Source organism: Larimichthys crocea, chromosome XVIII (assembly GCF_000972845.2).
Source record: "Larimichthys crocea isolate SSNF chromosome XVIII, L_crocea_2.0, whole genome shotgun sequence".
Taxonomy (NCBI): Eukaryota; Metazoa; Chordata; class Actinopteri; family Sciaenidae; genus Larimichthys; species Larimichthys crocea.
Window position 1 is genome coordinate 23,706 of NC_040028.1, and position 12,343 is coordinate 36,048.

The following is a 12,343-nucleotide window of genomic DNA, read 5'->3' on the forward strand; positions in this document are numbered from 1 at the left end:
CTGAACTGGAACGATGTTTGTAAGAAGAATGGTTCAAAAAATACCTTCAACCACACTCCAGACCCTCATTTGAAGCTATAGGAAGCGTTTAGAGGCTCTGTTATTTCGCAAACGGAGGATCTTACGAATTTGATGTAAATTTTTCGTTGGCGGGTGCCCAAATTTATGCACTTCCACTTTGTTAAGAAATTATTGCACACTTTCTGTTAAGCTATAAAACTTCATTTAACTTCTCAAATATCACTGGTTTGTTGCTATATGATATATTCTAACGACATTGCTGATCCGAACACCATATTTCTAGAAAGGAAATCCTGACAAACGATCAGGGTGTGCCCAAACTTTTTCATTACCACTGTATATATATATATTATATATCTATATATATTCAAGAATCATTAAACAACACATTACAGGTAAACTAAGTATCACAACCTGTTCTACAGAAATATGCAATTCAATGCACATGATGGGATGACGTGGACAAAAATTGATTTTGCAATAAAAAATCCGACCAAATGTTATGGACTCATAGATAGGCCTGTTGATGCCACTAATTTACACTCACTCAGCACACCTGTTTTCACACACTGTCTTGTTATCCTCTGCTCTTCTGTGCATTTAAGGCAGGTCTCTATACAGGGTTGTGCCGCAGAAAGGATTATTTCTCTCCGAATGTCGTAATTAATGCCATCAGGTTGGAACTTCGTGGACCTGGACAACTGTTTGGCTACCGAACAATGTGGCAGGTACTCAAACAAAAGTACAACCTTCGAGTGAGGAGAGATGACGTGATGAATTTGCTCCGGGAGCTTAACCCTCGAGGGTGTGAAAGGAGAGCACGCAGAAGGTTCGTAAGAAGAACCTACCATTCAATGGGACCGAACTATATGTGGCATGCTGATGGCTATGATAAACTTAAACTATTCGGTCTGGCCCTTTCAGGATGCATAGATGGATTTTCACGTAAAGTACTGTGGCTTGAATGTGGACCAACAAATAATAACCCAAAGGTGATCGCTCATAATTTCCTGTCATGTGTGCGAAACCTTGGTGTCATCCCCATTAGATTGAGAACTGATTACGGCACGGAGAACGGCATTATGGCTGCGATTCAGTGTACCCTACGTCACCATCACTATGACTACTACTCTGGAGCGTCCAGCCACATGTATGGCTCATCCACTAATAACCAGCACATTGAGTCCTGGTGGTCCATATTCAGAAAGGGAAGGTAAGTGGCCTTCATAAAGTAATTTTATATTTAAATATATGTACACACACACACACACACACAGACATATCATTATGTCATATATCCATGTCTATAGATCCCAGTTCTGGATGGAGTTATTTGCAGACCTCCGAGATGCAGGATACTTCAACGGGAGTCATGAGCATCAGTGCCTATTGAGATTTTGCTATGGTGATGTTCTTCAGAAAGACTTGGATGAGTGTGTGAGACTGTGGATGTCATGGACTCACTAGATAGGCCTGTTGATTGCCACTAATTACACTCACTCAGCACACCTGTTTTCCACACCTGTCCCTCGTTATCCTCTGCTCTCTCTGTGCATTTAAGCCCAGGTCTCTCCACAGTCAGTGTCAGTTCGTCTTCGAAGAAAGAGTTATTCCTGTTCGTTGGCTGAAGACTGATCCCCAGACCCTGAACCTGCTTTGAACCTGACCACTCGTTTCCTGCTGCTCCTGACGCCAGGATCCTGTATCTCCACCAGTCTCTGTGCCGGCGCTCTGTGGATTCTGAGACTCCAGTCCACTCCCTGCAGACCTCCAGACGCCAGTCAGCCCTCGACCCTCCAGCCCGGTTACCCACTCCTGCCACACCACCTGCTCCAGTCCACTCTCTGCGGACCCCCAGACGGTACAGTCTCCCCCCAACCCTCCGGCCCGTTCACCACCTCAGAGACTTTCTCCCCTTACCTTTTCCCCTGAACTCAATAAACTCAACTTGTTCGCACACGCATTTGGGTCTCCTGTTCCGTACTCTGACACCAAAGAAGCCACTGCTGGTCCTCACCTGTAAATTAGAGGAAAAAACAAAGTAATACATTTTGATACTAATCATGTTTCAAACACATTAATGTTTGCTTTGTATGTAATACCCAAACCTTCAGTCAATCAACTAAAACTGATTTTTACTCAGTTAAAGCAACTTTTATTGTCGTCTATTAATAATGAATTATGCAAGTTATATAATATTCATTTTGAAGTTCTCAGTAACTAAGTGTGACTTCAGCTAAGAGTAGTGCCATGCTTTGATTCATTTCTCTGAATGAGGAGCTGCTCTCACCAGGATCATCGATCTTTGCAGTTCTCTTTATGATCTCATGGGAGTGAGGGTTGGTGATGATGCAGGTTACAGACTGCAACTCCTTCACACTGACACAGCTTGTGACAGAGAAGGTCTTCTCTGTTGGATCTCGCTGCAGAGACGTCTCAGCATCATGAAGGTCCAGCTGTGCAGTGTTGGATTTGTTTAACCCTGTCCATGACACTTTAGGTTCAGGGTATCCTCCATGTGCCGTGCAGGTTGCACTGTTGTTGTTGTTAATGGTCAGACGTTGATCTTTGTAGGGAGCTGTGAGGGTGTGACAAAAAGAACAACTGTTGACACACAAGAGACATTTACAGAACTTTGACATGAGGAGTCTACTGTACTTACATGAAACCTGCAGCGTGGATTTGCACCTTTGTTCAGGCGGTTGAATGAGGTTTTTCTGCTCATCATAGACACTAACATAGGCCCAGAATGTTTTCAGGTCATCTTCAACAGCAACATTGTCAAGTCTAATGGAAATATTTCCAGAACTGAACTCAGATTTGAAGACTTGGCATCTGTTCAAGTATTCGTCAGCCAGTGGTAGTATTTGCCCTCTGGGATCCCAGTGGAACAAAATGTTGCTGGACTGGTCCTCCTGCCAGTAAAACCATCTGAGACTCAGTGGAGGTACTGGTAGAGAACAGGGGATCAGGACGGAGTGTCCAAGAGTGGCATTGAGAAGCTGAGGAGTCTGACCCATGATGCGTGCTAGAAAAGAAAATATATTAGTCATCAGAAAGAGAAATGATAGGTCCTATGTCTGACTCATTAAAAGAGAAGAGAGAATTTCAGTGTCTTCATACAGAACCAGGTTTTAAAACTGTTACCTGAACAGAAACTCTGACCCAGGCTTTGAAACATTTGAGAAACACCACTGTACAACAGCTAGTGGACTGAGTGTTTGCAACAAACATGTTATATACAAATAAAAAAATACGAGAAACAGAAACGAGAAAACAAAAACAGAAGACAGGGACATAGTGGCCAAAGTTAAATGCTTTGTTCTAGTTTTTTGTTCATTCCATTTTGGAAAATCCAGATTAATCATAGAAAGTCCATTCAGAAAAAAAAAAAAAACACATGCAATCCAATTGTTGGATCCAAATTACATGTGGACCCGGTTAAGGTGTTGTCATGACCATTTAGCATGGAACAGAAGGGAACATGGGAAAGATGTGTAGTATGTGTCTGTGTGTGTGCGCTGCGTGTGTGTGTGCTGGCCACAGTCAGTGACAGAGCTGCTCAGTCACACTTGCTAAGAGTTAGTTGAGAAGAATGATACCACTGTGATACAGCTAGTGATATTTGTACAGTATAAATACAGGCTACAGCCAGCAGCCAGTTAAGTTCTGTTTAATATAGCCAGGTCAGTGAAGAATGTGAGAGCTTGGTCTGTCTGTCTGTCTGTCTGTCTGTCTGTCTGTCTGTCTGTCTTCAAATCAAGACCACTTCCCAGAAATGACGTCAAGACAAAACACAACATCACGATAATTTATGCAGCTTTGTTGCAACTGTATTCTGTGCAGTCAAGAATGTTCCTGTAGTTCCTGTAATCTTACCACATAGAAGTAAAATCAGCACATTTGTAGAAATCATGTCTGCAATGCAAAGCAAACAAAAGAGTGTGTTGTGATACAGTAGTCATGTTGAACAACATGAACAGGTTCATCTCTGTTTTACTCTGTCTATGTGTGTTTACAGCAGTTTCACTGTTTCTACAAAACATGTAACTGCAAAATAGAAAAACAATGATTAGGTATTAACTAATATTTCGAGAGTCCTGGTCACACCATTAATGCAAAGATATTAATCCTGAACTAAATCTTAATATAATTAGGATAACTCATAATAATTCATTATTAGTGTGACTGTGTGGAAATGAAAGACACTTACCAAACTGTGTCCTGAGCAGAGCAGGTCCTGCTCCTGTCAAGTTCACCTCTGAATGCTGTAAACAAAAGACAGGCGTCAAGTACAGGGCAGTAGTCCCTGGTTATATAATTAATTGCAGGTAGTGCAAGTAGGACATAGACAGGAGTGTTTGCTGTTCAAGTTGAATGAGAACTTTTCCCAGTAGGTTTTGCACGCTCGCATGTCTGGAAGTTGTTGGTTTATTTGTTGAGATGGTAGAAGTAATGAAATAAAAGTTAGAGGCTGATTTAATAAATATTGTTCTGTCATCAAATCACACTGTGACTCATATGTAATGTTACATCATGGAGTTGTAGTTGTTAGTGAGGTGTCTGAGCATAGATGCATAGTTCCCTACTAACATTAGGATTTTTGACTACATATGGTTTACATGAAGATACTTGTTTTGTCACAGTAGCTGTTATCTTAAGGTCATCTGGACTTTGAGGTAATTTAGATAGAAAGGTACTTTGGGTCCCAAATGGTGTTTTTCCTGTGGCTATCTCCATTTACAAGGTTGAGGAAGAGATCAGGTCCAGAGATCAAAGGGCCATTTGTTGGGGTATCCTGTCCTGGGAGAAGAGTTTCTTCCTCTTTCTCGGGCCTGTACGACACCTAGGCCTTTTGTTGGGGCATCCCAGGAGAGGGGGCTCTCTCTCATTCTCTGGCCTTTTATGACACAAGAGTTATAAACATTGTTTATTCTGAATGCATGTGCTCCTCCATGGTATATAAGAGCTTGCCCTGTATAGTTCGAGAGAGTCTTTCATCATTCGGCCAGGAGCTCTCCAAGTAACGTTTTACTTGTACGGTACTGAACTTGTTGTAATAAACTTGTTATACAACTAAGACGGTGTCGGCGGAACTTCTCTTCAAACATCAGCATCACCACCGAAAATACACTACAGAGTGGCGTCACGAACAGGATCGTGTTTGCGGCCGAGACGCAGCTGGACGCGGCTCTGCTTTCCTCCTCTCATCCCAGGTGAGCGTACATAGTTCTGCTGTTTGGGGGGTGGACGTTTGTCTGTCGCTGTAGTCTGACTGTGTTGGTTCGCACCGAACTGGTCCTGTGTGGGTGGAAGTGTGTTGTGCTGGGTTGGTGTTTTTGGGGAAGTTTCGTTTAAATTTGCTTACTCTCCGTCGTTTTACTGCGTTGCTCGCATCGCAGTAGGGGGGAGTGATGGTAGAGTAAGTCTTAATGTTAAACTTAGAATAGTATTGTTTGTCTAAAAGGCAAGAAGCCTTACAACAAGTAACGTTAGCTCGGAGTTTGGAAACTCTGCGGGATTACCTGCGGCGCGTGAAAGTTAGACGAGTAAAATCGTCCAGGAAAAGGATTTAAGGAAACCGCGAATTTGATAAAAACCCTCTGGGAGGTGGTTTTAGACCGGCCCAAAAACCTGGACAGTTCACTAGGTGATGTTCAGGTCGGTTATGCAGAATAACTGGGAGTGTAGGCGAAAATATTTGTAGATAGACGACCGCTCTGCCGTGGGCTGACGAGACACGACTGATGTAGTTTTGTCAGATATTCTGCACTTCATAAGGTAGCATAAATTTAGATTAAAGGAAAAGGGACGCGGTAGAGCATGCTCAAATAGGTTGTCTGTAGAATAGATCGTTAATTGTGATTTTGTGTTTGTTTTGTTATAGTGGGGATTTTTTTATTTAAAGGTTAAATATATTGACAGGCCGGAGAAGGATTCCCCCCTCCCTCTCTTTGCCTTTCTCTGTTTCTCTGTCTCTGTCGAAAGAGACGTCAGCGCTGCGAACTGTAATTGTGTGTCTTTATGTGTGTGTGTTTGGAGTATGACCACTTTAGTTTAAAACTATGGTCATTCTTCCCGTGTTAAGTATTATCTGATTAATAAATATTAACTATTGCTATATCATTAGGATTTAGCTTATGATATATATATTTCCGGAAGACATCTATTTTTAGGAATGAAACTATGAGCCTTTTTAAAGACATTTTTACAAATCTATGAGCTTTTTTAAGGACGTTTGTAAATTCTATGAGCTGTAAAAAGGACGTTTCCTATAAGATAGTAACACAAGTTAATAAGTGTTATGAGCTTCCGGAAATTAGTAATAAAATATATAAGGAGTGGAGAGATTAATGTATACCTTTATAGAAGAGAACCATGATGGAGAAGAGTGAAGAGTGTTGAGTGTGTTCTGCGGTTGGAGGATTTGAGAGTGTGGAATGCATTGAGAGGTTTGGTGTTGAAAAGAATGATGTGGCATGAGGTTGGGTGCTTTAGAGCGCATAAAAGTGCGGACGGGAAAAAGGGGGTTACAAAAGGATATTAATTGAAACTGAATAAAGTAATCTAAAGTCTAATTCTTGTTTTTCCATTGTTCCTTGCATCTGTGGGAGAGACACGGAGAGAAAGGCGGAGGCTGAACAGGGCCCGTTCAGTGACGTCAGAATCCAGCGCGACCACTGCACAAGGCCAGTGCTGTTTTTGTTCACGAACTCTTGCTATACCTGCTGTTTTGAAAATATGCATTTATGAGCATTAGATGACCAAATTTGGGGGTAATCTACAATTTGAAGTGGGAAATAGCATATCCTGCTTGTGTGTGCTATTTTGAAAAAGCCTGGCAACAGACTGACCAGTTAAGGTGTTATATTGTGGATTGCAACTGTGAAGCTTTGTTGTTTTGCATTTCCTGCTGTTTGGTGTATTCAGTGCTGACTTGTGTTGTATGATTGGGGTTTGAGATTCTTTTAAGAACTGAAGTGAGAAGCTGTGAGGGTGGTTGCTTGCTTTGTTGTCAGTAGCTGCTATTTAGATCCTTTGAAGTTCCTTGGAGTTGGCAATTTTAATTTTGGGTTCATGGACTGTGGCAGAAAATAGTGATACATCTAATTAAGTCATTTAGCCTCACACACACGCTAATTGTTTAATGAATCGGTTTAAATAATTGATAATTTGAGTAACTTGATTAGTGAGTAATGTGATTAAATTGATTGACTAGTTGGGTTAATTGTTGAATTATTTTGATTGATTTAATTCATTGCTTGTTTGATTGATTGTTAATTAGTTGATTTAAATTGTTCATTGATAGTTTGATTGATTTGATTGATTGAGTAGTTAGTTGATTTAAATGGATTTATTGATAGTTTGATTGATTTGATTAATTTCAAACTGCTTGATTTGACTGATTGCTTAATTTAGTTGATTGATTTGGTTGTCTAATTAGTTTACCGTACAAAAAAGTAACATAAATAGCTAAAATGACGAAAAAGAACAGTAAAACTGCTAAGGAATCACGCCCCTCGACATAGTTCAAAAGAATAACCCATTAATAAAGGAGGTCTCACTCACAATCTCAACAAAATGGCCCACCGTTGGCCAGAGATTGACCAACCATGGCCAGCGGAAGGAACCTTTAATCCAGACGTACTTAAAAACTTCAGTGCTTGTCTTAGCATAAAGCAAGAGAGAAGGGAGAAGGAGAGAAGCGTAAAGAGACAGAGGCGCACCGAACTAGCGATGCTCCAGCTATTGAGAGTGAGGGACAGAAGTGGAGACCAGGTGCAAAGAGAGGAAAAGAGAAGAGATGGTGACACTTGCAAACATCACTAAACAAACCGAGAAGCTAATGGTAGAGTAAATACCCCCTTTCACCCATACTGCCTTAGAGAAGAAACCTCCTCCTTATGACAAGAAGGTAGAGTTTCAAGGATATATCCTCACTCCCAGTGATTTCTCAGGACGGTGGTTATCAAATCATGGATGATGAGGATAGAATAATTGAAACCACCGGACGAGCGGATACTCCATAAGGATGTACCAAGCGCAAAAGTAAAAAGACAACATTACGTACGCGGGACAAAGGTGCGTCGCGGTTATAGAATGAACACAGGTTGGGGATGACACCACAGAGCGACTCAGAGGGAAACTTGGGTGGTTACAGTTCTGCAGTCAGGCGGAATATTAGCTAGAGCAAGAGAGGAAGGGGGGATAAGAAGCCAAGGAAAGGCCTTGGAAAAAGAAGAGGATGATTCTAACAGGAGTGATGATGGTGATAGTGATGATGGTTGGGGGAAAAAAGGTGGCCTCGGTTTCAAGAGGGTTTTCCCCGTAGCTCTAGCACTTGTATGGAGGAGACAGACAGAGAGCAGTAAAAAGATATTGAGGGAGCATAGAAGAAGTATCTCAGATCTGCTTGGTACTTCTAATCTGGAGCATCAGAGAGTGTTAGGAAAAGTGGTTGAGGAGCTGCAAATAAGCAAGAGAGAGCTAAAGGCGTCAGCAACCCAGATATGCCTTCGACCAAGGAAGGATGAGACCGAGAAATCTGTCCAGTTGTTATTCGTGGACAAACTAGAATATAAACCTGGCAGAGCTAACATGTCAGACATCCTTGAGAAATGCCTACTTTGCAGGATGGAGCGCATCCTGGATTTCAAAGTTAGAAGAAATTATGGTGGGGACTCATATGGCTGTGGGAGACATTAAAAAACTGTTGGCTAGTCTTCTTGGTATTGCAGGCATGGAAGAACTTCTGCGAAGGCAGCCTAATCGGTATGTGGGTACGGCTGTGAAGGATTCTGAGTTTTGGTGCGCACATAGAGGTGTAATGTGGAGAGCATGAGGGAAACTTTCCAACAATGTTACCCAGATAATATTTTCATTGAACCACTGGGTTGGAAGAGAACCCCAGAGCATACGTTTCGCGAGCTCATCAGACCTGGAGAAATGTCACAGGGAACAATCCAGACTAAATCAGATGGAACAGTCAATCCTGAAGGGGAAACTACAGAAGGGACTGCCTCTACCAGTGAGGAGTAAACTAGCAGAAGTAGTTGGGTTAGGGAGCATGACTAAAGGTGTTTACACAGATCATATAGCCCATCAAGTAGAGCTATACAGGAAGAAGGAGCATATCAGAGCGAGCAGATCAGGAAACCTGAGACACTTAATCGAATAAATTAGTGGACAATAAGAACAAGGAAAAGAAACAGGCCATAGTCATACAGAGCAGCCTCAGTTGAGTCAGCCTTTTTCATTAAATCAGGGTTTGCCACAAGCACCTCAGCCAACTTCAGTGGTTCCTGTAGTTGCATATCCACAGCCGGTTATTGTGTCAAAAGCAAATTTGGAGAGGAGTTAGAGAAAGATTAAAGGAGTATGGATTTTGGACATGTTTGCTTGAACAGATTGATTATGTCATGAGGCAGGTGTGCATCTGTTTGAAAAATAAGTTCTAAGGGGGTGATGGTTCCACTGGTCGCATTCCGACTCCAAGGTCCTAGGTGTGGCTAGTTTTGGACTTTGTTGAGAAGATCAGACCAGATAATGGTAAGAGGTGATGTTGGGTTGTGAACCGATTTTCAAGATGGCCTGAAGCTTGTCCAACTAAGCAGAGGATGCTCAGTCATTGCCAAGTTTGCCAAAGTTTTTATGTAGAAAGGTTTAAGCAGGGGGGGGGCTTCCAGTTTGGATATCCTCAGATAATGGTAAAGAGTTCGTTGACAAACAGTAAAATGGATCTTGTAACAAATTGTGAATAAGACACGTGCTTGGTGCTGTTTATCACCCGCAGAGTCAAGGAATGTGTGAAAATTAATGGGGTTTTTTGAAAATCATATTCTTCATGTATAATATACTTATATTTGTAACATTTGTTTCTAGTTATTTAGTAGGTGTACGGCAGTGATTGGGGTTAAAGGGGGGTAGTAGTCAATGCAATTCATATGTTTGCAGGAACGTTATATTGGGTATAGAAAGTATTGATGTTTTCAAATGATATGTGTATTCTGCAAAGATACTGGTTGGTGTTTTTCTGTTTCCCTCAGAACAACAGTGGGGGAGACCGCCATGAGGGTGGTCGATGATTCAAGATCCCAAGCTGTTAGAGGGATTCAGAGACACCAATAAGAACAATCGAAAAGGACAAATAACCCTGGACTCTGGACAAGGACATGCAGAATGTCCAGAGTAAACATATCACAACTTGGAAATCAACTATGCATTAATCAACACTGTGGAGGAACTGTGAGCCCCGATGAGTGACAAAGAAGAACGGAAATGGAACAGAAATGCATGTATATGATGTTAATCTGAATGTTAATCTGTACCATATGTATTTGCTTTAAGTGTATCATATATAATGAGTAAAATTATTGGATTGGGTACTATATGTGGCCGCCTGAGGCAGAGGGCCGTGAAAGAATTTTCCGTCTAGATTGATGGACGGATGTTTCGGAAAGATGGCTGCCAGACAGGTTTTTCGCTTTCACACTCCATTCAAAATGCTTTATGGTAAGATTATTCTGTGAGGGTTTAGCAGTGTAAACCGTATTTTGTTATCGGGACTCATGTAGTCCCGAAGGGGGGAATATGAGGTGTCTGAGCAAGATGCATAGTTCCCTACTAACATAGGATTTTTGACTACATATGGTTACATGAAGATACTTTTTGTCACAGTAGCTGTTATCTTAAGGTCATCTGGACTTTGAGGGTAATTTAGATAGAAAGGTACTTTGGGTCCCAAATGGTGTTTTTCCTGTGGCTATCTCCATTTACAAGGTTGAGGAAGAGATCAGGTCCAGAGATCAAAGGGCCATTTGTTGGGTGTATCCTGTCCTGGGAGAGAGTTTCTTCTCTTTTCTCGGGCCTGTACGACACCTAGGCCTTTGTTGGGGCATCCCAGGAGAGGGGGCTCTCTCTCATTCTCTGGCCTTTATGTTACACACAAGAGTTATAAACATTGTTTATTCTGAATGCATGTGCTCCTCCATGGTATATAAGAGCTTGCCCTGTATAGTTCGAGAGAGTCTTTCATCATTCGGCCAGGAGCTCTCCAAGTAACGTTTTACTTGTACGGTACTGAACTTGTTGTAATAAACTTGTTATAACAACTAAGACGGTGTCGGCGGAACTTCTCTCAAACATCAGCTCACCACCCCGAAATACACTATTATTAGATAGTTGGCAGCTCTGATACCTCTGTATTAAATATGGAAATTAGTGATTTGCCTTTTTTCCTGTTATGGTACACTTCATGTTGCAGGTGACCCGATCAAAAAAAAAAAAAAAAACAGAGCTCTCTTGTTTACACTCGAGAACAGCTGTTGGCATACTCTCTGTGAAAGACCGGAGATCTGTGCTGAGTGAGGAGAAGGAGACAGGGATCTAGATCAGCACACAACACCGGTAGTGGAAAAAACAAACCATGCATACTGTCTGTTATCAAGGGGAATGTAAGATCTCTCACCAAAAAAATGGAGGAGCTGATGGCGCTAACCAGGTTACAGAGGGAGTATTAAGAGTGTAGCACACTCAGTGACACAAAGCAAAGGAAACGTCAAAGGCCGGGGTCAGAACCATGTCCCTGCACAAAGGCCTCAGTCCTATATATGTGGAGAGCCAGCTTTTGCACTAATGGCCTTCCAAATATCTTTGGACTCACAGAAATCAAATCCTATATATGAAAAAAGTGTCTGCAGGGTCGCCTACCAAGCAAGAAAACAGGTTGAAATCTATTTTTTTGAGGAAGCTGAAATACTTTTGTATCAGTCATTTTCATAGCTCAAATTCATAAACAATTTACAAATGCTGACTGGCTACATTTTTAATTTTTCCTAGAGCCTAAGAGTTTATTTTTAACCACACAAATGATTACTATGTATGGAGTTGAAAGCAGATGTAGCCTACCTGATGAGCCGGTAAGCGGTCTTTAGACTTCCTTTATGGATGAAAGGCAAGTTAGCACTGGTGTTTGAATGTGTGTTAGTGAATCGAGGCATAGCAGGAAGTGACATATGCAGCCACCAAGGGTTGGGCTACTGGAACAAACAATGTCATTGGTGCTGTTCACATTCATAGGGTTTGTCACTGTCTTTTCAAACTTCCTTGTAAGAAAGCAGGACTTATACTATTGCATGACTCGGTGAAATTCTGAGCATATAAAATATTTGAGCCACCACCTTTAAAACATTTCATACTTTTCTGAAATCTGTGGTTTAAGAACTGATAAGTGATCTTTAAATTCACTTAGAGTAGTTATATGTCTCATTCCAACCTGAGAACAGGTCAATTTTTCTGTAGTTACTGAACATGGAACAGTAAA

At 41.5% G+C, this 12,343-nt stretch overlaps 1 protein-coding gene across 2 annotated transcripts in view; it reads right to left on the minus strand.

Annotated features, from left to right (window-relative positions):
* The window catches only part of LOC109140129 (butyrophilin-like protein 10), a 33,466-nt gene extending 21,449 nt beyond the window's left edge, over nucleotides 1–12,017 (minus strand). Inside the window, exons 1-4 of one of the 2 annotated variants that reach the window (XM_027291167.1) lie at nucleotides 11,929–12,017; nucleotides 4,235–4,289; nucleotides 3,901–3,939; nucleotides 2,950–3,049 (exon numbers count right to left, since the gene is read on the minus strand). In XM_027291167.1, coding sequence (XP_027146968.1) covers nucleotides 2,950–3,049; nucleotides 3,901–3,937 — 137 coding nt within the window. In that variant the 5' untranslated portion in view covers nucleotides 3,938–3,939; nucleotides 4,235–4,289; nucleotides 11,929–12,017. Of the gene's footprint in view, nucleotides 1–2,949; nucleotides 3,050–3,900; nucleotides 3,960–4,234; nucleotides 4,290–11,928 lie in introns of those variants that run through there. The other variant, XM_027291168.1, reaches the window with a different exon arrangement.
* Nucleotides 12,018–12,343: the final 326 nt, after the last annotated feature.